The sequence below is a fragment of the Anoplopoma fimbria genome, chromosome 3 (genome assembly GCF_027596085.1).
Source record: "Anoplopoma fimbria isolate UVic2021 breed Golden Eagle Sablefish chromosome 3, Afim_UVic_2022, whole genome shotgun sequence".
NCBI classification, from domain to species: Eukaryota; Metazoa; Chordata; class Actinopteri; order Perciformes; family Anoplopomatidae; genus Anoplopoma; species Anoplopoma fimbria.
Genome location: NC_072451.1, coordinates 3,444,644 through 3,472,176, shown reverse-complemented (window position 1 = coordinate 3,472,176; position 27,533 = coordinate 3,444,644). Strand labels below are relative to the sequence as shown.

At 41.8% G+C, this 27,533-nt stretch overlaps 1 protein-coding gene across 1 annotated transcript in view; it reads left to right on the top strand.

Annotated features, from left to right (window-relative positions):
* Positions 1–265: 265 nt before the first annotated feature.
* The window catches only part of adcy8 (adenylate cyclase 8 (brain)), an 86,482-nt gene continuing 59,214 nt past the window's right edge, over positions 266–27,533 (top strand). Inside the window, exons 1-2 of the mRNA XM_054624367.1 lie at positions 266–342; positions 420–1,254. Coding sequence (XP_054480342.1) covers positions 266–342; positions 420–1,254 — 912 coding nt within the window. The remainder of the gene's footprint in view (positions 343–419; positions 1,255–27,533) is intronic.

Sequence of the window (27,533 nt, the reverse complement as noted above, 5' to 3'; positions counted from 1 at the left end):
GAGAGAGAGAGAGAGAGAGAGAGAGAGAGAGAGAGAGAGAGAGAGGGTGCTTCTACCCCTCGGGGACTCGGGTCTACCTGCTGGGTTCCTCCAGTGGAACCATGACCTCCGCCCGGTTCAATGCGCACCATGAGGACGTCGAGATAACTCACAAGACGGGAGAGTCATAATATAACACACACACACACACACACACACACACACACACACACACACACACACACACACACACACACACACACACAGAGACACAATAACAGCAGTGATGGAGCTGTCCGAGGTCCGGTGCTCCAGCGCCAGCGAGGAGCTGTACACCATCAATAAGACCCCGAGCAGCAGCAGCAACAACAGCAACAGCAGTGGTGGAGGAGGTGGTGGTGGTGGACTGGTGGTGGTACTGGTGGTGGTACTGGTGGTACTGGTAATGCACGACCCAAGCGGCTGCTGTGGCAGAACGCGGTGCGGCACATCACCGAGCAGCGCTTCATCCACGAGCAGGAAGGTGGAGGTGGAGCAGGAGGTGGAGGAGGTGGAGTAAAGGGCATCGGGCCGGACGAGCCTTACGACCCGAGCCAGGACGCACGGAAGCAGTCCTCCTCCGGACGCGCCTCGGTGGGGGACCGGCACAACAACGGAGGAACCAAGGTGTTCCCCGAGCGGGCCAGCAGCGACCTGGGCTTCCTGCAGATCGACTGCGCTCCCAGTAACTCGGACTTCTTCCTGAACTGGGGCTACACCTACCGGGGCGTCATCTTCCCCACCCTGCGCAACGCCTTCAAGTCCCGGGACCTGGAGCGCCTCTACCAGCGCTACTTCTTGGGCCAGAGGCGCAAATCCGTGGTGGTGATGAACATCTTGGACGTGGTGACCAAGCTCACCTTGCTGGTGCTGCACCTGACCCTGGCCTCCTCCCCGATGGACCCCATCAAGGGCACGCTGCTGGGGTTCTTCACGGGCATCGAGGTGGTGATCTGCGCCCTGGTGGTGGTGAGGAAGGACACCACCTCGCACAGCTACCTGCAGTACAGTGGGGTGGTCACCTGGGTGGCCATGGCCACGCAGATCCTGGCTGCCGGGCTGGGCTACGGGCTGCTGGGGGACGGGGTGGGCTACGTGCTGTTCACGCTGTTCGCCACCTACAGCATGCTGCCGCTGCCGCTCACCTGGGCCATCATGGCGGGGCTGCTCACCTCCGGGCTCCACATCCTGGTCCAGATGCTCATCTCCCAGAATGCAGCGCTGTCTACCAACCAGGTGAGCGCTCACCTGTCTGGCTCCCCGCTAGCTCCTTTCTCCCCCATCCTTCATCCTCCCCTCATTCCTCTCTCCTCCTCTCCGTTCACCTCTAAATCCTCCTCTTTTCCATCTTCTTCCCCCACCTCCATCTCTCTTCTCCTCCTCCTCATTTTTCTCAATCTCCCTCTTCCTCTCCATTTTTGACCTCCTCTTCTCCCTCATTACCATTTGCCTCCCCCTAATCCTCTGCTCCTCTTTTCCAGTTTCTCCATCTTCCTCCAATTTCTTGTCTTCTTTCTAAATCCTCCAATCTTTTCTTCTCCTCCACCTTTCCTCACTCTCCTTCTTCCAATCACGCTCCTTCTCTATCTCTCCCTTTTCCATCTTCTTCCCCCACCTCCATCTCCTTCTTCCTCTCCATTTTTGACCTCCTCTTCTCCCTCATTACCATTTGCCTCCCCCTAACCCTCTGCTCCTCTCCCCGCTAGCTCCTTTCTCCCCCATCCTTCATTCCTCACCTCCTTCCTCTCTCCTCCTCTGTTTTATTCACCTCTAAATCCTCCTCTTTTCCATCTTCTTCCCCCACCTCCATCTCTCTTCTCCTCCTCCTCATTTTTCTCAATCTCACTCTTCCTCTCCATTTTGACCTCCTCTTCTCCCTCATTACCATTTGCCTCCCCCTAATCCTCTGCTCCTCTCCCCACTAGCTCCTTTCTCCCCCATCCTTCATTCCTCCCCTCCTTCCCATCTCCTCCTCTTCTTTCACCTCTAAATCCTCCTCTTTTCCATCTTCTTCCCCCACCTCCATCTCTCTTCTCCTCCTCCTTTCCTCAATCTCCCCCTTCTTCCCTCCTGTTGACCTCCTCTCTTCTCATTACCATTTGCCTCCCCCAAATCCTCTGCTCCTCTTGCTCCTTTCTCCCCATCCTCATCTCCCCTCATTACCATCTCCTCCCTCTCCTCTTTTCACCTCTAAATCCTCTCTTTCCATCTTCTTCCCCCACCTCCATCTCCTTCTTCTCCTCCATTTTTCAACCTCCTCTTCTCCCTCTACCATTTGCCTCCCACCTCTACCTCTCCTTCATCTCCATTTCTCCCCCCTTCGTCCTCACCTCCTCTCTCCTCCTCTGTTTTATCACCTCTAAATCCTCCTCCTCTTTTCCATCTTCTTCCCCCACCTCCTAAATCTCTCTTCTCCTCCTCCTTTTTCTCAATCTCCTAAATCTTCCTCTTTCCATCTTCTTCCCCCACCTCCCTCCTCTTCTCTTTTCTCATCTCCTTCTTGCCTTAACCTCTGCTCCTCTTTTCCAGTTTCTCCATCTTCCTCCAATTTCTTGTCTTCTTTCCAATCACGCTCCTTCTCTATCTCCCTGTCGTCCACACCTCCTCTCCTCCTTTCACCTCTAAATCCTGTTTTCCATCTTCTTCCCCCACCTCCATCTCTTCTCCTCCTCCTCCTTTTCTCCTCCCTCTAAATCCTCCCCCTCATTCATTTGCCTCCCCCATCCTCTGCTCCTCTCCCCACCTCCTAAATCCTCCTCTTTTCCATCTTCTCTTCTCTTCTCCTCCTTTTCTCAATCTCCCCCTCCTCCTCTCCTCTCCTGTTGACCTCCTCTTCTCCCTCATTACCATTTGCCTCCCCCAAATCCTCTGCTCCTCTCCCCACTAGCTCCTTTCCCCCATCCTTCATCCTCCCCTCATTCTCTTCATCTCATTCCTCCCCTCCCTCCTCTCTCCTCCTCTCCTTTCACCTCTAAATCCTCCTCTTTTCCATCTTCTTCCCCCACCTCCACCTCCATCTCAATCTCTCTTCTCCTCCTCCTTTTCTCAATCTCCTCATTTCTTGCCTCCCCCTAATCCTCTGCTCCTCTTTTCCAGTTTCTCCATCTTCCTCCAATTTCTTGTCTTCTTTCCAATCACGCTCCTTCTCTATCTCCCTGTCGTCCACACCTCCTCTCTCCTCCTCTGTTTTATTCACCTCTAAATCCTCCTCTTTTCCATCTTCTTCCCCCACCTCCATCACTCTTCTCCTCCTCCTTTTCTCAATCTCCTTCTTCCTCTCCATTTTTGACCTCCTCTTCTCCCTCATTACCTCTGCTCCTCTTTTCCAGTTTTCTCATCTTCCTCTCATTTCTTCTCTCAGACTTCTTCTCTTTTTAAACCCGCTCCTTCTCTATCTCCCTGTCATCCACACCTCCTCTCCTCCTTTTTCTCTCCCCTTCTCTCCTCTCCTCTCCTCTCCACTCTTCTATATTTCCTCTTTCTCCATCTTGCACCACTCTCCTCATTTCTCAACAATTCTCTCTCTTCTCCTCCTCTTTTTCTCAATCTCCCCCTTCCTCTCCCCTCCTGTTGACCTCCTCTTCTCCCTCATTACCATTTGCCTCCCCCTAATCCTCTGCTCCTCTTTTCCAGTTTCTCCATCTTCCTCCAATTTCTTGTCTTCTTTCCAATCACGCTCCTTCTCTATTTCCTGTCATCCACACCTCCACACCTCCTTTTTCTCTTTCTCTTCCTTCCTCATCTACTTCTCCTCCTTTCTTCCTCTCCGCCCTTCCTTTTTCCCTTTTCTCTATCTTCCTATACTTTCCCTTATTTTCTCCTCAATTCTCTCTCCTCTTCTCCTCTTCTTCTAAATCTCCATCTTCCTCTCCTCTCCCCTTCTTCCCTGTCGTTGACCTCCTCTTCACCCTCCTCTTCTCCCTCCTTTGCCTCCCCCTAATCCTCTCCTCCTCTTGCCCAGTTTCTCTATCTTACTCCCATTTACTCTCTCAGTTTTAATCCTTTCTTTCTCCTTGTCCCTGTTGTCCACATCTCCTCCTTCCATCTCTCCTCTCCTCTTCTTCTCCGTTGTTGACCTCCTCGTCTCCCTCCCTGATTACCATTTGCCTCGCCCTAATCCTCTCCTCCTCTTTTCCAGTTTCTCCACCTTCCTCCCATTTCTTCTCCCAGACTCTTCTTCCTATCCTGCTCTCCACTCCTCCTCTCCTCTCCTTTCTTCATAACCCTTCACCTCCCTTTAATCCTCTGCTCCTCCTGTCCAGTTTCTCAATCTTCCTCTTTTTTTGTCTTCCTCCTCCTCTCCTCTCCTATCTTCCTCTTTTTTTTTATCTTCCTCGTCTCTCCTAATTTCTCCTCTTCCATCCTCTCCCTCAACCTTTTTCTCCTTTATCAGTCTCCTCATCCTCTTACATCTCCCCTTCCTCCTCCCTCTCTTCTCCTCCTCCTCCACCTCCTTACTATTCTTCTTCTTCCGTTCCATCAGTGCGTCTCTCCATAAGCTTCCCCACTTGTTGCCGTGTGTCTCCAGGCTTCATGGATGCTGATGACACGTTGGTGTTAAATGAAACTCTCAGCTTTGTTGTTGTTGTTTTTTGGTTTTTTTTATGCATATTTCTGCTCAGTTTCTGCTTCATATTTTTGCTCGATCCTGATCATAACAATCCAAACTCTCTGCAGTTTATTCTGCAGATGTTTCCTTGACTGTGAGCAGATGTTTCCTTGACTGTGAGCAGATGTTTCCTTGACTGTGAGCAGGCGTTCATGTGTTTGTTTTAACTGCTCTGTTTCTGTCATTTCATGGCTTTTTTTTCATTTCCTTTCACTCGTGATAATGAAATATTGCCGTTTCTAGTCTGCTAGTATGCTGAGGTTTCAGCACCGGGAGCTGTCCAACACACACACACACACACACACACACACACACACACACACACACACACACACACACACACACACACACACACACACACACACACACACACACACACACACACACACACACACAGGTCCTGAAACACACGAGCAGCTACACCCCCTACTGGTGAATATGTTAATCATAAATTAGCTTTCACATCAGCCTGCATGCATCCCTAACTTCTTTTTATTAAAAATATTTAAGTTAATGTCAGTAAGTATGAAGCTACCAAAGCAGTACATTAGCTCTGTATTGGATTAAGATTAAAACAAACGCCAATGAGGTTCAGCTTTGTCTTTGTGCTCTTTCCTGGTTTCCTGGTTTTCTTTTTCCTGGATTCTTTGCTTCCAGAGGCTAGTGGTTGAAATAAGTCAGGTAAGGCAGCTCGTGTAATGCATCCAGAAGCTGCAGTTTGTTGTCAGAATTCTCTTGTTGGTTTTCTTCATCTGCTCAGTGAAAGTGTTCCTCTGTAGCGGCCAGCATGCTGCAGATGAAGCTACGTATGTTGTGTTTCTGAGAGGAAACTCTCACCTGAAGTGGATTATGGACTCATTTTTAAATGCACACGAGAACAACCCGATCTCCCATAATCCTTTGTTGAATAATCCAAACTTCATGGAATTAAACAACAGTTTTAATGTTAACGTTAACACAGACGGAGGAGATTATTAGTTATTTAGAATTTGGAGTGAAATGAGGAAACATCAGATCAAACAGTATCCATGTCTGAGGGGAAGTCCTTCTGTTTAAAATGAGACGGTGAGTCAGGCTTTGAAGCTCCATGCGACACAGTTTGTTGGTCCTTGACGTCAGGAGCTCTTCGTTCTTATTCTTCCAGGTCTTTGTCATTTTCAGTATCGTTAACAGAAAGAGACTCTTTTGTGTCCAAATGTTTAATATTCATGGTTTTTAGAGGTGATATTTAGACAATTAGCTCTTTGCTTTGGCATTTGTGTCTCTTTTTAAAATGTCAAAGTTAATTTAATTTATTTAAAAAGTCAGAAGCAGTCGAGCTGGAACAATTTCTCAACTAACTGATGAATTGTTCCAGGTCTTTTGATTCATCCATTAAGTCATTTCCCTGATAACTGGCAATTATGAGGATCTGCTGCTTTTGTCTCTTTGGTTTGATTATAAATTAAATATCATTCGGTTTTTCGAAGGTCACCATGGGTTTTTGGTACCTTTTAAGGCATTTTTGACTATTTCTGTACATTTTATAGAGCAAATGACGAATTGAGATAATTAATCATGAGATTAATAGATGGTACAAATAGTTATTAAATGCAGTAATTGAGTCCCGGTTAGTCTGTGCATGAAAAATGTGGTGAGATCTTTTAATCTTTAACTAAACCTAACTAAGTATTTCACCATCTTTTAACTAACTAAACATCTAAACTAAAGTATTTCACCATCTTTACTAAACCTAACTTAGTATTTCACCATCTTTAACTAAACCTAACTAAACTTAACTAAACCTAACTAAGTATTTCACCATCTTTAACTAAACCATCCTAACTAACTTAGTATTTCACCATCTTTAACTAAACCTAACTAAGTATTTCACCATCTTTATTAAACCTAACTTAGTATTTCACCATCTTTAACTAAACCTAACTAAACCTAACTAAACCTAACTAAGTATTTCACCATCTTTATTAAACCTAACTATTTCAATCTTTAAACCTAACTAAACCTAACTAAGTATTTCACCATCTTTACTAAACCTAACTAAGTATTTCACCATCTTTACTAAACCTAACTAAGTATTTCACCATCTTTAACTAAACCTAACTAAGTACCATCTTTACTAAACCTAACTAAGTATTTCACCATCTTTACTAAACCTAACTTAGTATTTCACCATCTTTAACTAAACCTAACTTAGTATTTCACCATCTTTAACTAAACCTAACTAGAACCAAGAAACAATGCATTCAAATACTGATTTCAACGTTGATCACCATGACACATTGTATATTTGTATTGATAAACATGATAACCAGACGTCTCACTGTGTTATATCCATGCAGAGATTTGAAGATTTGAGTCATGCCTTATGTTCAGCCTGCAGCTCAGAGTCATGCATGTTCACACATACAGGAAACTCCCCAAAGCGTTACTCACACCCTGCAGCGCCAACGCCCGTGGAAGGCCAGCGAGGGCGCTCTGATTGTTCGCTGCACTACGGCTCTCTTGTTGAGAAGCTCGGGGGGGGATTTCCCAGCTTCCCTTCCTAACTGACCCAGCAGATGAAAAGGTCAGAGGTCAGGGCTGCTGTTAGCCGGGTCTGACGCTGGTCTTTGCAGTGCGTGACTACAGTGTTTTATGATTTTTTTTTCCAGATCAATGAAACCTTTTGAAATGTGATAGATTAAACACAACGGAGACTCAGACGGTTTTCAGACCATAAAAGCTTTTCCATTGGCCGCTCTGAACTCTGTCTGATCGATTGTTCTTCTGTTTGTTTGTTGAGCTGAGCAGTGATAGACACCATGACTGAAGTAACCCAACACCAGCAGTGTACAGTAATACTGTAGTAATACCATACTATGATATATGATACGTTAAAGCATAGTCGGGCTGTCAGTTCTTCAGTCAAGATTAATTCCAACCATTGAACTTTGTAGAAAGTAATTCATACGCAGCCCTTATTAAAAAAAACAGCACATATCAGCACGACTTTTTGCACACTTGTATCCTCAATTTTTTTTTAATTTAATGGACACAAATATTGTACATGGACACAAATATCCCTATTAATATATATTAACACATATAAACAAAAATACATCTATAAAAATGAAGTTCAAATGCAGTTTTCAACCAACGACAGAACTTAAAACGTGTTATTTTGAAATCGAGCTTCGCTTGAACGTTTCAGTTTGTGTATTTTCTGCTGGAAACCTTCCTTTCTGACCAGATGGATTTTTGTGTGATCACACCAAAATCTCACCAAATCTTTTGCTCCTCTCACATGTTTCTCTCTGTAGCCTTGATTCCACGGCAATATATTTCATGTATTTTACGTGATCTGGTTAAAGTAAATGGTTTGTTGGGGCGCGATTTTAGATTTTAAATGAGACGTAGAAAAAATGTTTCTCATGAAATATCACATTTTAAGTTTAGTTGTGGCTGCTTTACCTGACTGAAGCGCTTTTGTGGCACATGATGTGTTTAAGGACCGTAGACAATTTCTTGTCTTCTTTCCAATCACGCTCCTTCTCTATCTCCCTGTCGTCCACACCTCCTCTCTCCTCCTCTGTTTTATTCACCTCTAAATCCTCCTCTTTTCCATCTTCTTCCCCCACCTCCATCACTCTTCTCCTCCTCCTTTTCTCAATCTCCTTCTTCATCTCCATTTTTGACCTCCTCTTCCATTTTTGACCTCCTCTTCTCCCTCATTACCATTTGCCTCCCCCTAAGGACCGTGGCGATAATGACGTTTTTTTTCAGCTTCTTGCCGTGATAAACGCTGTAGTTTTGGTGATTTTTTTTTAAAGAAAACATGCTTTTCAATCAAATTTTGGGGTTCAGAGGGTTAACAAAGACACATTTATTCATTTAAATGTATTCGGTAAACGTCATCAGTGGCACACAGGTTTAGTGATTGATTAGCTTCCACTCATACTGTGATTGGTCGTTACTAAAACATCAGCTCTCTGGAAGCTCGGTTGGTGGGAGGGATTATTTGAGCATCGCGTGTTGGTATTAGCCGACCTGAGATCAGCGCCTTACACATTCTGTCTTCATTTGGCTGCGATGACATGTGAGCGGGTGGTTGCAGCCGGATGGACGTGGTGGCGGCGGCGGCGGCGGCGGTGGCGGCGGAGGCAGGATTAGGACGGCTCAAGCTGCACTCCTGGGGTTTAAGAAGACGGGGCACGCTGTGAAATTTAACATCCTGGACTCAAACGGTGCTAATCTGCTCCGATTAATTGTGTTTGCTTTAGGACGTGGTGAACATATGAAGAACGTAGTGACTACAGAGAGGAGCGGAGAGGACGTTTACTGTCGGTTTAATTAGAAAAGGAAACTCTGGATTTGAGACTTAAAATATTCCTGCACAAAGTCAAATTTATGAAGTGGTGATGTAACGGATCATAAAATATGAGATCAGGACGTCATCGATGCTTTTCTAGTCTCTGATCTCTGATAATGTTACATTGTAAACAACCAATCTGTGTTTAAAGCAACAGGAGGAGAGCTAGTAACGTTAGCAGCACCGCTGACGGCTAACCAACGGAGGTTCAGTTCAGTTACATTATGATGCATTCAGGCTCTGTCCAGTGAAAATGAGTATTGGGCAAAGGTAAATTAAAACTTTATTATGTCATTTTGTTAAATTATGGTGGTTTGGACAATAAAGTAGTCCATGAATATGAGATATAAGTTTACAGATAATGGCAATTCTTCCTCGTCATTGTGGAGGTTGGTTGATGGCGTTTTGATTGTCACACCTACAGTTTATGTTCATATCTCTGAGTTACACTCCTCTTTTTTTGATTCGATTCTTCACAGTTCATTTTGTTTGTACGCCCTCTGGTGTTTTTCGGAGAATAATGCAGCACAGACGGTATAAACGCCTCCGTTCAAGCTCGGAGCTCGCGCGCCGTCTGCAGAGGCTGGCAGTATGAACAGAGCTTCAGTCAGCAGAGCCGTTCCGTTCAGACTGTGGAGGTCAGACAGAAGAAATAGTAAAACCTGTTAAGAGCGGTCTGCCTCTGCCAGACTCAGAATAGCCTCCATCGACCCGTCTCCGTCTCTTTAGAGCCTCTCCGTTCTCCCTGCTGGCCCCACATCCTTTGTCTCCGGCACATCCAAGGCTTTCAGTATCGGCCGCCGCATTCCGCATTAAAGCCCTGAAAACCAATACTGTCACATCCCATCGTCTCTAAACAATAAGCTCATATTGACCCGCTGCTTGCTTTTCTTTTGTTTACCTCTCCCTGAAATCCTGGTTCTGGTTCTGCGGTCGCTGCGTTATTGATCTGTGCCTTTGTGCAGACGTCTTTTAGCCTTTTTTACCTGCCGTTAAATGAACAGAGGCGTCAGTAAATAACGGATTAGGTTCCTCTGGTTTGTATATGATAATGTGAGTGTTTTTGGTGGAGCTAAGAGCATTATACGACTGTCAATAGCAGTGTATCTTCTTCCCTCTGTTCACACACACACACACACACACACACACACACACACACACACACACACACACACACACACACACACACACACACACACACAGCGTGAGCTTCACACACACCGATTATTCGTTCTTCAAGCTCGCTGCAGTTCCCTCTTCTTCAAGGTCAAACTCGGCTTACCTGGAGCTCCGGCTGCACCGAGGAGATAAAGAAGGAAATAAGAGGGCAAGTGTTGATTTCATAAGGAGAGTGCATGCGTGCATTTCAATCTCTGGCCCACATGGGGCCCTGAAAAAATATTTTATGCATTTAAACATTAAAAAAGGCTTTCTGTTTTCTATTTCTACCAGCCAATGACAATAACAAAAAAAAAACACATCTCCTGTGTGCTTTCATTTGGATTTGACATTTCAGACGTACGTAAAGAAGAACTGATCAGACTTTACCTGGCTGATCATTTAAATAAACAGTTTACTAGAATTTATACTAAAAACAAGGCTCCACACTCAATGCATAGAAAACACATTATTTTTGTTTCTGGGATTATTATTATTATGTGTAAATAAATCACAGGTATCCTCTAGACACAGTAGTTGTTCTTTTACTGTGGAATCTTTACTGTGCGTTATTCAGATTGTATGATTCATAGGACTGTTCGTCTAAAAGTATGATTTCCAATAACACCAGAGAATTATAAAGTCGAAAAGTCAAAATTACTTAAAATAAATTGGTTAAAATGAGATAAAAACGTGATTTTCAGAAATAATATTCAGAAAATCACGTTTTTAATCTAACGTAATATTCTGCCTGTTGCTGTTTTGCCTTTCAAAAACAACATTTTCACTGCAGAACTTTGCTCACTTAAACTCCATTAAAAGCGATTCGATTTTTTATGGGAATGGGAGACGAAAAATGCTTTGTCATGTTTTTTTTACTTGTCCAGCTAAAGAGCTACAACTGCATTTTGTTATGCAATTTGACTAATCGATCGTTTTGGTCAAAGTCAACTTTCTTACGTCACTCAGTAGTCTTTTTTTAATGCTTTTTATAATGAATGAATTACTTATTTCCAAGAAGCACAAGATTTAAAGTTGTGGTTTTGCAAGATTCCTCGTGGAGCAACATAACTGTTAACTAAAACAACTGTTCGATTAGTCGACAAAGTCTTACTCGTGTTAGTTGACCATGAATTTCTCTAGTCAATATTATCCATGTTCTTCTGTTTGTTTCAAGGACACGTTGTATTTAAGCAACGGTCTGGAACAATAGGAATTGATTTTGGGATAACGGGCTGTCGGACTTTTGGGATTTTGAAATAATGTGCCGTTGTAAAAATTGACCGTCCCCGTTTTGGAAAAGGTGATGAAATCATTGAATCATTTTCTTTCATTGACAAACACTATTTTGTAGCATTTTATTTAATTATTGTTGAGCCTTCAATATCATTCTGGTGTCAAAGAAAAAACACACTTTGGCTTATTTGGACTTCTTTAAACCAATCACGCTATGCTGCGCCCGGTGAGTCAGACTACTTGTTACTGGACCTGAATTTCTGCTTTTCATAAAAAGCCATGAATGCTACGTCAATGAAAGGCAGCCAGGTTGATTCTGACACATTCTTTCCATCATCGGAAGTCTTGGTGACCTTTAGAGTGTGAGCGTCATTCAGACTCTCCTCTTTCTTCCCCCGTTCGGACACGTTTTCTCCGTCTTTGGACTGACTCAGCTCGATGAAACACTCCATCCTTTATCTCCTTCCTCTCCACCCACCTCACCTCTTTCACCCTCCTCCTCCTCCTCCTTTATCTCACCGGTGTCATGCAGTTGATCTTGGACAATCTTGCTGTTACCAGACACTGCACTCAGCCGCTCTTAATATTTAATGAAGGATCAGGGCCATCAGCAGCAGCTTTTTGAGCTTTTCATAGCGGAGTTTTTCCGGTGACCTCCAAAGCATTTCCAAAAATTGCTGCAGACGTAAAAGCTTTTAGCGTCTTTCTTTCTTATTCTTCCTTTCCATGAATGAGCCCCCGAATCAGGGCAGGAAATAAACACTTTTCTTCCATTTAGAAATCAGTCGGCGTTATTAAAACTTAAACATACAAACGTAAGGGGACTGCCAAAGTGGAGAAAAGTGTCTTTTAAAAATTCAGCATTATTATAAAAGCTTCCTTCAAATATGTTTAAATAAGTATGTGTGAGTCTCGGCTTCACAAAATATATTTTTTTTTACCTAGAATTATTTACATAAGTACGGTTTTCAATTCCCTCAACTGTCAGTTTGTCTGCCTCTTGAATCCACTGAAACATCACAATGACTACATGATAGACGGACATCTTGTAAGACATTCCTGGTTCCCAGAGGATTTATGATAATTACTTTTCCTCTAGTGCAATGAGTTTCCAGAGTTCAGACATTCATGCTCCCCTTATTATAAACTTTGGCGATCTTCTGACTTTTCATCAGGTGCAGAAATGACATTCCCAGCAGCCTCAAATGTCCTTGCTGATTAATGCTAACACGCTTAACTATTTTGGTGATCATAAAGCATAAAGCGACTGCACCATTGACCAATAAAAACCTGATTTAAAGTCAATGGGGCAATTTTTTTTCCCTGCTTTTCAAAGGGTGCATTATTCAGATAGTAAGATGTGTAGGATTGGTTAAGTTAATGTATGATTTCCAATAACACCTAAGAGTTGTAACGTCCAAAAGTCAACATTGATTAAAAAAAAAAGGAGTAATTATTTCGGGAATTCACAACATGTTTTTATCTAACAAAATACTCTCTTTCTATCCATATTTATTGCCGGTAAGCCTTTCAAAAACAACATTTTAACATCAGAACAGTGCTCGCTTCTCCAATTTACCAAATCCTCCATTGAAAGCATCGCGGTTTTTAAGACAAAGGGAGATTAAAACCCCTTTGCACCCAGATTATGTGCATTTTACTTGCTAAACATCAGCATTGTTGCTGTGCACATGTTAGCATTCTGACTTTAGCGTTTCGTTTCAACAAGTATTCATATTGATGTGTGATTGAACTTCTTAAAAATGACTATCCTTTCAATCCACAAGTAGAGACAATATGAAATGAGTCCACTTGGTTTAATGTTGGGTGCCTGAGACATAAAAGAAGAAAGAATGAAATGGATTAAACAATAAGACACACTGAGGCCGTCTTCAGCCTCTCAGGTCTGTTTAAAGGCGGACAGAATGAAGAGCTGGATTTACTATCCGGCTCTTTGCCATCACAGACTTCACTGAGTGGGGGGGGGGGGGGTTACCGTTTTGTCACCTTGTGTTTATTCCTCCGGCCTCGTCCTCGGTGAGACCAAATGAAACAGTCTGTCTGGGAGAGTTACAGACCCTGAGTCTGGGCTCTGGAAACGATAAAAAGGTGCAGCTTGTTGTTTCTTCCCGTCTCCGCTCTCTGCTTTGGGCTCTCAAACCTTTTTTTGTTGAGCTCTAGTGCCAGAGGAGTGTTGAGACCTGATGAATGAATGTAGTTTTCAAACCGCCTCCAGGGAGTAAGGAAGCTATTTCCCACCTTCGTATTGCTGTCACTGAAGTTTATTCCTTTGCTTTATTTTAAATGAAAATGTCACGTCTTGACGCTGAAGTGTGTCGGCATGGATCCAGTGTCTTTCAGCAGTGGTGACTGACCTTCAAATATATCTGCAAGTCATTCAGTTTGTCTTGCCAAATGCTGACTCAACACTCAACTACCAGTCCTCTTCTTCTATTATTTGGCCAGGAAGCAAGACAGTCATCTCAATGAAAGCTCTTTGTATTCCTTTAACTGAACTTCTGACAGAACGTCAGAGCGGGTTATTGATCTGCTGCCAGTGAATATAAGAAGTTTAAATATTTAGATGTGTGAACTCTCGGACCACAAATTAAACAAACCCATTGTGTCTTTAGGAGAGCCCCTCTGCATTGAGCAAGCAAACAATAGTCACAAAATACAATATATTGGTTTTGTGTACAGGTACATGAGTTTTCCGGGGGGTTTTCGTGGCAACTTTACATTAAAAATGAGAGTTAGGTTAAGACCAACAAAACCACTTAGTTAGGTCAACAAAAAAACATCATGGTTGGTCTTAAAATAACCAACAAAACCAACAGTTAGGTTTAGGCAACAAAACCAACAGTTAGGTTTAGGCAACAAAACCAACAGTTATGTTTAGGCAACAAAACCAACAGTTAGGTTTAGGCAACAAAACCAACAGTTAGGTTTAGGCAACAAAACCAACAGTTAGGTTTAGGCAACAAAACCAACAGTTAGGTTTAGGCAATTTAACCAACAGTTAGGTTTAGACAACAAAACCAACAGTTAGGTTTAGACAACAAAACCAACAGTTAGGTTTAGACAACAAAACCAACAGTTAGGTTTAGACAACAAAACCAACAGTTAGGTTAAGTCAACAAAACCAACAGTTAGGTTTAGGCAACAAAACCAACAGTTAGGTTTAGACAACAAAACCAACAGTTAGGTTTAGACAACAAAACCAACAGTTAGGTTTAGACAACAAAACCAACAGTTAGGTTTAGACAACAAAACCAACAGTTAGGTTTAGGCAACAAAACCAACAGTTAGGTTTAGACAACAAAACCAACAGTTAGGTTTAGACAACAAAACCAACAGTTAGGTTTAGACAACAACAAAACCAACAGTTAGGTTTAGACAACAAAACCAACAGTTAGGTTTAGACAACAAAACCAACAGTTAGGTTTAGACAACAAAACCAACAGTTAGGTTTAGGAAACAAAACCAACAGTTAGGTTTAGGCAACAAAAGCAACAGTTAGGTTTAGACAACAAAACCAACAGTTAGGTTTAGGCAACAAAACCAACAGTTAGGTTTAGACAACAAAACAACAACTTGGTGTTGAACAACGGTCTCTTTGTTGAAAGTTTTTTTGGACTCACTCACCTCCCATCTTGCCCAGCAATAGTCGTCTTTTTAGACATTATAAAGCACTTGCTCTGACGGTTGCTCAGTTACGTGGATGCATTTTATTTGTGTGTCAACCATGAATAAAGATCCTAATTGTATTTTCCATTGGCATTATTTTCTTTCCAGAGCTACACAAACAAACAGACATTTCGTGTCCAAGTACACAAAACCCAACATATTGCATTTCGTGCCTATTACACGAGGTGTCGTGATACTGTCCTCTCAAGTACAGCGTCAGCAAAATGTGTTCATGACCCATTTCTGCTGCACAATGAAAAGCTTCTGTTCAAGCATTTGGATTGAAACACAATCAGGCACTTGAGGTGTAGAGAGATTGCTTTAGGACTGAGTGTGTGCGATTTTGTTGCTGTTTCAAGCTGACAACTACAAAACACTGCTGAGTCACGTCCAGAGTAAACAAGGCTTTCCTTGTGAGTCATGAGAACAGAGACGGATGAAATGGTACTTTAGCAAAGACTTGATAAGAAAACTGGTTATCGTCAGTCAGCTGCAGGGAATAATGAGGATTTGGTTCAAGAGAAACCAGTAAGCTGTTACAAAAATCTTTAAAAATGCATATTACACATATATAGAACTGAATGATTAGTCAATTATTTGATGAGTCAATCGTCAGAAATAATGTACAACTATTTATAAAATCTGACTTTTTGTTATTTCTCATGCCAAAATGCCAAATATTTCAAGGTATCAGCTTTGATGTTGTGAGGATTTGCTACTTTTCTTCATCGTTTATGAAACATTCTGAATATCTTTATGTTTTTGGACAAACAAAACAAGACAATTTGAATATATTTTGTTAGGCTTTAGGGAATTATAGTTGACTTTGATCGTTATTTCAAATATTTAACAGACCAAACGATATAAAAAAAAAGGTATTGGCAGAGAAATCAAGAATGAAAAGAACCAGTTGCAGCTCTCAAATACTGGACATTAATTGAGCAATTTTTTTAAGTATCATCGTTAAATCTGGCTGTTCTGATCGAGCATTCGTAGCAATACCTACAACAAATAATGCACCTTCATTCATAGATATCCCACAAAATTATTTTCTATGTTATCCACGTATGGAAACCACGTATGGAAACTGAGTTTCCTGTGTAAATGGAAGTTTATTTTGAAAATACTGTATTTAACTAGCAGATATTGACACGTTTTCAGAACAATGCACAAAGAAATTCTCATAAGGAAACAAACGAGCCGGTACTGAGGAGCTGCAACGGTAAAATCACAACGACAAAAACAAGAACTACCTCCTCCTCCAGCTGTGTTGTTATTCTCCTCATGAGCTCCTCAGTGCCCCCCCCCCTGCTGCTGTATTGATTAAGTGTATCGGAGGCTCGATGGGGTCAGGAGGTGTTAAAAGACAGAGCAGCTCTTTTTTATTTTGTGGACGGCATGGTGAGAGGACAAACAGCAGACAAACAGAGTAATGAGCAGAAACAGGCTCAGAGCTGACAGGTGAGGACACGTGATCGGGATCATGGCTGCAGGGAGCCGTGTTCAGCGTCAGTGCAGAGGCCCATACGTCCTCATTGAGGCAGGAGGTCCACCCCCACCTGAGGGGTCATTTGCATTGTACACACATGTAAATACAGACCTAGAGTAGCAGTCTACTGACGAGTGTCCTGCTGTAAGAATATTAAAAAATATATATTTTTAAGGGACTAAAATCTGCATTGTTGGTTTGCTGGATAAAAGACATCCGGATGTCCGGGTCGACACTGGGCTGGATTTATTTAGATATAATGGACAACCATTTTTTAACAGAATAGTAAAGACATCCACATGTAGTGAGACGAGGTATCCTCAAACAACGGTTCATATGTCTTATCAAAAGGTACATATTTCCTGTTTTCCTCAGGCAGCAACCTCCGCTTCTGCCGTGTGAAGCCAATGCTGAAGTGTCTAAAAACTTGCATTCTCTCTGCTGTCCATCAGGGGGCGACTCCTCTGGTTGTATAGAAGTCTATGAGAAAATGACTCTACTTCTCTCTTGATTTATTCCCTCAGTAAACATTGTAAACATGAGTTTATGGTCTCAATCTCTAGTTTCAAGTCTTCTTCAATACAGCATGATGTTCATTTAGTAAATGATGCTCCATTTAGAGTCAAACAGACCACTCTACAAACCAATGGGTGACCTCACAATGACTATGTCCACTTTTTATATATCTTCTTTTCCTACAATAATCAGCAACGTGTCAATTTCTCCTGGATCTGGTTCTTGCAAACGGTTTATTTGTTACTCATATTTTAAATAACACATGTAGAATAAAGTGATTTTGATGAAATATCACTATTAAAGCTTTGTTTTGGGCGCTTTTCTTGGTGGAAGTGTTTTTTCACTCATTATGTGCTCAAGGGCTGATGGTGAGTAGAAAATCAATCATTTCTGTTTAAAGTTTCTTTCTAATTTGGGAGATTCTTTCAAAGAAAACATGCTTTTCAAAGCCGCCGGCGTTTTTTAATGGAGTTCAGAGGGTTTTAAGATATTTTAGTCTATTGGGTTGTAAGAGTCACACATCAATGAAAACATACTGTACTCCAGTGTTATTTATTGAAAATGAATATTTCAAGGATCTAAGGGACGTTGAGGAGAGCAGGTTTCTGAAAACATGAAGGGCAGGAAGTTTTTAATGTTTTTTTTTCTGAACGCTCTCCTCTTAGCTCCCAGTGTATTGACCCCACAGATTAAAAACGGGTTTGATATGCAACATTTGTCCTGTTTGAGTCTGAGAACACATTGAGTGAGGTTTAAGGCTTAAAGTGAGGGTGATTTTCAGCTTATTCTTCACATTGAGGATGATTTCAGACGGGATTACCTCCCAGCTGTAATCTATTCATAGCAGCAGGCGTCGGCCAGCAGCGCTCACCGCTCTCCTCTGGGGTTGGCATTTAATGAGATTACTTCTGGATTACTGTTATCTGTTTGAAATGTGGAAAAAGCAGCAGGTACTCTGGAAAAATGAACGAACGGCGTCTGTACTCAACCCTGGTGGTGAAAGAAATGTTTGAGCGCAGAGAAGCACCTTCTGGTTACAAACGTGTTCTGTGTCCGTTTGTTTTTTTACTTCAGCCAGTGTCTGAAATTATCATTAATTCAAGAGAAAGATGGGCGTTTGCTCATTCATTTACAAAATGTTCTTTTTTATATCCATCATCAACACTGTATTTTTGTGAAGTGTGATCGCATGGAAATAATAAATAAGATGTATACATTTGAGGTGACATTACTCAAGTTAAACAGAAAAAAATGGACTTTTGCCAAAGCAGCATCACAGACAGACAGCTTAAATTGCGTTTGATTGGTTCTTAGCGATACGGTGGCCGCCAGGGACAAACTTTGTGGACGAAGCAAAGACCAGAGACCAAATTGAAGCTTTTAAACGTTTGTTGCCAGTGTGGCGGCGTCTTGTATTGATTTGTCCATCAAAGACACATTTTAAAAAGCATTTTGCTTTTGATGTGACCCTGAATGTTAAACTGAGCTCTGCTGCGGTTACATAACGGTCAGACCAACTCCACAGGAAACATGAACTCCAAGACAGAACTGAGAACTGACATGGGCATTTCATTTAAAACTTTGGAGCTTTATTTCAGGAATAGTTTTACATGATAAGTCTTTGCTTGCTTTAAAGAAAACTTTGGTAAACTTTAAAAACACATTTCTTGTATTTGTTGAAATTCTCATCACATCCCGACAGCAATCAATGAATCAAATGTATCCTTTTAAATACATTAATTTAACCTTTGGTTTGCCAGGATAATCCCAATCTCTTTTACAAGAAGGTCTTATGCCAAAATGTTAGCTCAAAAGTCTCCACTCATAAAAAAAACTGATAACAGACTTAAAAACAAAACAGTAATCGTTAAAAACGTCATAAAAACAGAGTACTAAATCTCTGGCATCTTGACACCCCGAGCAGTAACATTATAGATTTTTGGCTGATAACTGTTTATGACTCCAACATCAGTTTGGCTTCGTTGGGAAAGCAGCAAAGGGTTAACCCTAACAAACGCTCTTTGTGCTCAGCAGAAGTCGGAGATGTTTCCTCAACTGGAATCCAAACAGAGCAGGTTGACACACGCCAATGAAAACTGCAAAGCTCCCTGTGAATTTGCCTCTGGGGTCCGTGTGCAGGTTGACACCCTGGTATTACACAACAATGACTGTCTGTCATGTGTGATATGAATCTGCCAGCGGGAAAACCATTAGCGTTTATAAAGTGTTATAGAGTCATCACAGTAAAATGTTTCCTCACCGGGCAGTGAGACGGAGGAGTTCTCTTCATTGGAAAGGACATTTAAGAGTTCATTGATGTGTCATTTGGGATTTTAACAGTCATAGCTAAAACAATGATCTGTTAATCTGTGGTTATCTAGACACATGAACATGTTTTCCCGTTAGGACTATGTCGTTTTCTGTGGCTCTGGATTGTTCCTCACAAATGCTTCATTTGTCCTCAGTCGTGGTGACTAAATGTCCCGCTAACGTCATTTTATTCTCAATGCAGAGGCTGTTTGAGCGTCTTTTTTAGAGACATTACACCAAAGGGTTGGGGGGGAAAAAAACATACATCGTTCACGCTTCACTCAGTAAAAAATTAGTATTGGACGAAAGTAAATTATAAAGTTATTATGATGTGTTCAATGAAATCTTGTAAAGTGTAGTTTTTTGGTGAGAAACCAGTTGTTTGAAGGAGATGATGTTACAGTAATATAACTTTTTTTCATTCCTAATCATTTGAATGGTGTGTTTTTAAGCAAATCAGCACATTAGTGACTTAAACAAAGTAAAAGGGAATAGTTAGTATAGTTATTTGGCTAAAGGACTATAACAAATGGATTGAAGTGGGATGAACCGAGTGAATTTCGGGAATGTCGTGAATATTACATAAAAAACATGTTGACAAACTGCATAATTTGCTGTTGAAAATAGGTAATAAATCCCAATATATCGCAATGTTAGATATCGCGATACTCAGCATATCGCAATTATTCCGTATCGCAACTTAAGTATCATGATGTAATCGTAGAGTAGGTCCTCTGGTGATTCCCACCACTAGTAAACACCTTTTCATGTCGGCCAAAGACACAAGTTCGTTAGTTACTTCCATCATTGATTTTGGATGCAGAGATCGTTTCTCCTTTCTGTTGCTGATGATGGAAGTAGCTGACGAGTGAGCCATCTCGCTTCTTTCTCATCTTTGTCAGAGTTGCACATGTGCAGCACGGATCGGAGAGGATGCACGGATCAGATAGAGACTGGTTTGTGTTGTTGTTGTTGTTGTTCCTGTGAAGTTTAGAACGTGACATGGGATCGGTGCATACACTGGCCTACTCGCAGATACCTGATCCAGCATTTCAGGTTGTATTCGGAGGCATTTCTGATTCTGGTATCAGTATCAGAACAACTCTATTTTCATAAAGATCTCAAGAGAACAGAGGAGCTCACATGTCGTATAATGCTGACTCGGGCAGATGAGGTAAAGGGGAGGATTCCATTAGTGATATCAATAAATCAGCCCTAGAAAAAAATATTGATAAACTCTTATACCATGAGCGGGAACGCGAGAAGACGTACTACACACATCAGTCAGATGCATGTCAGCACTCAGGGAATTCTTGTGCACTCAGTCATCAATCCATCAGAGTTGTTTACAGCCTCGCACAGAGCCGATGGCAGCTCACCACAATGCCGCTTTCTGCTTCTCGCTCCGGAAAAAAAAAAAAAAAAAAGACACAACGTTACATCCATGAAGTGACATTAAAGAGACGAGATGCTGCAGAGCTGCAGGCCGAGCTGTGGGGAAATGTCACCATCACATGCTCGGGAGGAGCTTCGCCCAAGGCCACGGCGGGGGGAGAGTACAAACATGGTGGGTCTTCTGTCGGACCTCTCAGAAGGTTTTGTCAGGGGTCAGAGGTCGCTGTTATGAAACCACCACTGTTGTCTATAGCCACATGCATGTGACTCCTTTTTCTTTATGGCTCCTGTGTAGTCAGGAGGGCCTTTAATGAGCCATAGCAATGCTTTTCTTTTTTCTCCAAAGATTAGTTTGTAAAATGACGACTTCTTTACATTAAGAGTTGTGTATCGTCGCTGCTGGAGGAAGTCCTGTAGCTCAGTTTGGTTAAAAAAGCCACAAAAAAGGTAGTAAGTGAACCTTTGAGTAGAGATTATTGGATCACATATACTTTTTGTTCCAATACCCAACCTAGCAGACTATATAGTATACCAGAAAAATATTTAGAATGTCCCGATACATAGATTGTCGAAATAGAAAGATGTTTTACTACATCTGGTCGCATGCTTTTCTGCATGATTTTCTGACCCACAATCCTTTGTGCAGCCAATATATGAGCAGCAGGGGTAAACGTTAAGATACACTGTTATGAGGAGAATGTCCAAATTGAATGCATACTGCATGCAACAGTGTGTGCTTTGTAAGGGCAGCTGCAGTATGAACTAAACGTAAAAAGACAAAGTATGAGATTAGGAACTGAGTTTCAGCTGTGACTCTTATTTGGAGGATTGAAGTATTTCAAATGTAACTGCTGACACAGTTATAACAAACATGCGCGGTCTAAATCTGAACGTTTGTGCTTGTGCTTTTATTTCCTTTTTCTCTGTTTTCATCCTTTCTATTTCTTTAACTGGTCTACTTCTTCTCCTGCTAGAATACATGATGTCCCAACTGCGGATTTACAAAGTGACAATTTGTATCTTTTTAATCTAGTACCATATTCACGTGAAAAATGTTAATAATTATCTGAATATTCAGATTTGTGACCTTAAACTTGCAAAACAAATGATATTCTAATCAGTCTGTTCTTTGTCTTTAGCCCTAATTTGCGTGTCAGTAAAGCTAACACGTTCAACAGTAACTCTTTTTGGGGCCTTGAACCCAACTAAGTAGTTTGGTTGACTAAACCTCCCTGTGAAGACGGCAGTTTATTTTGAAAAGATCATATTGCATGTATCTGGTTGAAATAGACACGTGCTGCTGGACCTTCCTAGGAAAACGCACGATAAATGGGGAGTAACTGTTCCTTAGATATCATTGTATGAGGATGTGTTTGTGTGACACGTGGAGGTTGACATGTGCCTGTTTAGAGTGTAGAGGTCGAGATCTATAGGCCTCAGCAGCCCTCCCTCTATCATTATAATGAGCATTCAAACAGCGCACACTAAAAATACACACAGCCAACCCAGCGCCTCACCACCGGGCTGCTTCTGATCACACATTGAGAGCATATTGGTGAACATCTCAGCTTTCATCGCTGCATGTTTGACGGGGAGCCGCTGTAACACACACATCCTCGCGCAGACGTTCACCCGTCAGCTCAGCCGTTAGTCCAATTTACACCTTCAGCCGAAGCTGTGATTCTGGAGGTGCCAAGATGAGCTGCTTACAGGCTGTCAAGGAAAAGTGTTTGTGATTTGACTGTCAAATCAGCTTGTTACACCAATAACGTCTCCATACCGTCTAATCCATGCACCGTGTTCTAGCTCCAGATATCTATTGAATGCATAGCGTTTAAACGCCAATCAATCATTACACCACCACAGTCGAGATCTCGCCGATCTCTGAAAACAATCATCATTACGTTGTGGCCTTTTCACTGTTTTTTACAGTTTGTGGTGCATTGGATGGGATCGCTTTATGGACACTAAACAGGAAGAAGTTGTTGTCCTTTGAGTTAAAGTTTAGCACTAGTTTATCGCAATGAATCACTAGTTAGGGTTGGGTGGTATCCGAGTTTTGATATCTTTAAATGTATGTAAAGCTGTGTGCAAAGCATAGAGGGGATGTGGTCATTGTGACGTCACCCATCGGTTTGTTGGACGTTTTGAAGCTTCGAGTTCTGCGATTTCGCCGTCGCCATCTTGGATTAAGGCCGTCGCCATGTTGTTGTTTTTTGCAGCCAATGAACAGACGTTACCATTCTTTGACTCACAGTAAGCCCCGCCCTAAAGCATCCCCTGCTTTATGGTCTGTTTGACTCTAAATGGAGCATCATTTACTAAATGAACATCATGCTGTATTGAAGAAGACTTGAAACTAGAGATTGAGACCATAAACTCATGTTTACAATGTTTACTGAGGGAATAAATCAAGAGAGAAGTAGAGTCATTTTTTTTTTACTGTGTTTCTGGCTAAACCTACTTTTAAAATCTTTGGGGGTTATTTGGGAAATGCAGTCTATATTTTGGTCAGAACTACTTTGTAGCATTCTTACTAACATAAGATGCAGATAACTAGTCACACAACATATTTTTACCCCCAGAAATCAGGGATTCTTTTCCCACATTTAATATACTGGGTGGAAGAGGAAGTCCCTGACGGCAGAGAGTAGACATGTCCGTCAGAAGCAGAAGTGGTGATCGTGTGTCGGTTATGTGTCTTGACATATCTCCCCTAACACCAGTGGATCTGTGTTCGCTTTGTCGTGGGAACTTAAGATCACTGGCTGTCCAGAGAGCTGAGAGTGATTTCATCTTACAGCCTTTTTTCTTAAAGATTCAAAAAAACAAAAACAATAAGATTACATTTTAAAATCCTTTGCTTTCACTCGTTCTCAGTGCTTACGATGACAAAAAGGAAAAGAAAAGCTGTCTCCAAAACTGACAATTGTCTCTGCTGAATGACATCAGATATCGTCATGGTAACGAGCCGCATATAGGTCATATGCCATGGGATTCATATTTGGAGCATTCGTGTGGTCTAGAAAGGAATTAAAGAATAAAAAGTGTTTGAATGCAACCTTCTGATGTTCACGCAGAGAGAAAGAACATCAGAGGTGTGTCACGGGGAGGAAAAGTCATCCTGAATTAGGACACTTTTAGCTGCAGTGGAAGTTTTCTTTATACTAACGCAGCCCTGTGCCAAACAAATTCTATTATTTCAGGTTTTTATAATATTTTGTCCAACTCATTTATGTGTTAGCCCCAAAAACGGAGAGGAAATGTCATTTCTGTCTTGTTCCAGACCAGGAAGTGTTTTGCTTTTTTTTTTTAAATTTATGAGACATTACTGGAAAAATTTTACCAATGTATTCTACCTAAAAGCAGCATTTAAATGTCGCTGTTCAGGGTGGGGCTAACATTAACCACCTCATACATTTTGGGGTAGTTTAAATCTATAAGAATGCATCATAGTTTATAGCATGATCATATGTATTAAGTACTGTTAAAATGTTGTGAACTAAAGATATAAAGATCTATCCAATAGAAATAACCAAGTAAAGTATCTATAAATTGTACTAAAAGCTACAAGGAACTTCAAATTTGAGTTGAATTTGGCGGTCCCTGTGGACAACAGTGGTAGTGTTTTTCCAAGCACCAGACTCCCTTTAGAAAACCTCTAATTTTACTGCAACAGGGTCTGACCTCCTCAGTCCTGGTTCTGGTTCTCCCGGGCCTCCCTTCCCTCCAGCGGGTCCAGTAATACAGCCTGGGTCTCCAGCAGCGTGGAGACCCAGGCCGTGCTTGGAGGAGCTTATGGGTCTTCTTAAAGGTCAGAACGTCTTGGCGTCACTCAACTAAATAAAGCAAACTACTTGGTTAGGTTAGGTTGAAGAAAAGATCATGGTTTGGGTTAAAATAAGTACATTTGTTATGTCATTAGTTCATCACTGAACATTTTAGTAGTCCAGTATGAATATTTCACTGCTTGTATAGATATATTTCTACAGTGTAGTGTCTATGATATCTGTCGGGTTCTCCTTGAACAGCCCCTCTCTTTACGAGTACCATTAACAAAACACTGAAATGTAAATGTGGCAGCAGCTCATCAGAGGTTTTACACCTGAGAAATGTTGCTGTCATATACTGTCAGTGTGGATTTTTATTAATTGAAACTACTGGCTGGTTAGTCATTTGTGCGGCTCAGTCATCCACTCCATCACAGCTCTGTGTTTGGAAGTGTTTCTAGCTGGAGCGCATGGAGGTGGTTCTGATTCTCATTTCACTTTTATTTGTTAAGGTCATTTAAAAAGACTGATGGCCACTCTGTGGACTGGAACATCCCTGTTTAATACTGCTAATGAGTGAAACCTGATGGTGTGTAAAGCTTGTATTGGCAGGAGGTGTGATCTAACTCATTCTTCACGTGACAGAAGAGATTTATGACGGTTAGATCTGCCTCGTTCCAGTTGCAGCAGCTTTAATCTAGTTAAAATAGAGACGCTGACCACAGCTGTTTGCGCTGGTGGATTAAATTCTGACAGTTCGTCCACTGAGAGAAAACACAGAGCTTTAGTTTGTTTTTCTGCAAAGTCTGTCTGCAAACATCAGAATGATATTGCAATAGTGCGGACATGAATTATTAATAAGGGCCGTCCATGGGATGTTAAATTTAAAATGTAATATCTTTTGACGGCCTGTGTGTTGACTGTGGAACGTCTTCATCTAGTCGTCGGCAGATCACTGTGAAGCCGAGTTAATCATTCGCTGTCCTCTTCTGTACCTCAGAGCCACAGAATAAATCCCTTCATTTGGCAGCGGGAGGTTTAGCTCTGATGCTACGAGCCAGCTGAACCTCCAACGTGTTTCCATACAGCTGTCATCAGATACGACAACACAGCATCAAGGCAGGTCAGGAAATAGTCACGAAATGCAACCTATTGGTTTCATGGACAGGTACACACATTTTCCGGGGTCTTTTTTTGGGGACAACATTACGTTAAAAGCGAAAGTTTGGTTAAAGCAACAAAACAACGTAGTTAGGTTTAGGCAACAAAACCAACAGTTAGGTTTAGGCAACAAAACCAACAGTTAGGTTTAGGCAACAAAACCAACAGTTAGGTTTAGGAAACAAAACCAACAGTTAGGTTTAGGAAACAAAACCAACAGTTAGGTTTAGACAACAAAACCAACAGTTAGGTTTAGGTTAGACAACAAAAGCAACAGGTTTAGACAACAAAACCAACAGTTAGGTTTAGACAACAAAACCAACAGTTAGGTTTAGACAACAAAACCAACAGTTAGGGACAACAAAACCAACAGTTAGGTTTAGACAGAACCAACAGTTAGGTTTAAAACCAACAGTTAGGTTTAGCAACAAAACCAACAGTTAGGTTTAGACAACAAAACCAACAGTTAGGTTTAGAACCAACAGTTAGGTTTAGGCAACAAAACCAACAGTTAGGTTTAGACAACAAAACCAACAGTTAGGTTTAGGCAACAAAACCAACAGTTAGGTTTAGGCAACAAACCAACAGTTAGGTTTAGACAACAAAACCAACAGTTAGGTTTAGGCAACAAAACCAACAACAAAACCAACAGTTAGGGAAACAAAACCAACAGTTAGGTTTAGACAACAAACCAACAGTTAGGTTTAGGCAACAAAACCAACAGTTAGGTTAAGTCAACAAAACCAACAGTTAGGTTTAGGCAACAAAACCAACAGTTAGGTTTAGGCAACAAAACCAACAGTTAGGTTTAGGCAACAAAACCAACAGTTAGGTTTAGGCAACAAAACCAACAGTTAGGTTTAGACAACAAAACCAACAGTTAGGTTTAGGCAACAAAACCAACAGTTAGGTTTAGGCAACAAAACCAACAGTTAGGTTTAGACAACAAAACCAACAGTTAGGTTAAGTCAACAAAACCAACAACAAAACCAACAGTTAGGTTTAGACAACAAAACCAACAACAAAACCAACAGTCAAACTGAGCTGCAGCTTTTTAGACGGCCGATGTTGCTTCTTTCAGAATACGAATGTAATTCTTTAAACCCTGCTCCGTGAATTAAATATAAGTCTAGTCGTTGTGCAGGGAGGTAACCGATAGCTCTGAAATATTGATGCAGGGTGTCTGTTCTGGCTGTCGAATCATTTTGCCGTGTTACTCACTAATTACCCCGCCCTGCCCGTCTCCTAAATCTATCTTCTGTTTATCCATTGTTAAACCTGGAGGACAGACTTGTGCGTGTTTATTTTCCGTGTCACGCCGAATATGTCACTACTCCCCCTTGAATCAAATTGAAAAACATTATGATAATCATTACTATTATTAACCTTGCCTCATTATTTTCCATGTAGCTGTTTGTAAGCTGCTCCTCTTCCTGGCCCCATGCTCCTAATGAGGCCTTGTTAAAAACATCCATCACTGGCATTTCCCTTTAATGAGTTCACCGGCGGTCTCTGTGCTGATGCCCTTTACGGCGAGCCGGCGCATCTCTTTTTCCAAATAAAAACGCCGTCGTGGCTACCGCAGCTGCTGTAGCTTATGGGGTTTATACATTTTGGTCTCTGTGGGAGGAGCGGAGGCCTTCAGGGAGGGTGGTGGTGGTGGTGGTGGGGGGAACTGGGAAATTGAATCAGCGCTGATGGCGTCCTGGGAGAGATTCACTGTAATGCTCTGTGAGATACAATGAACAGCCTCAGGGGAGAAAGAAGGCATTGTGTGTGTGTGTGTGTGTGTGTGTGTGTGTGTGTGTGTGTGTGTGTGTGTGTGTGTGTGTGTGT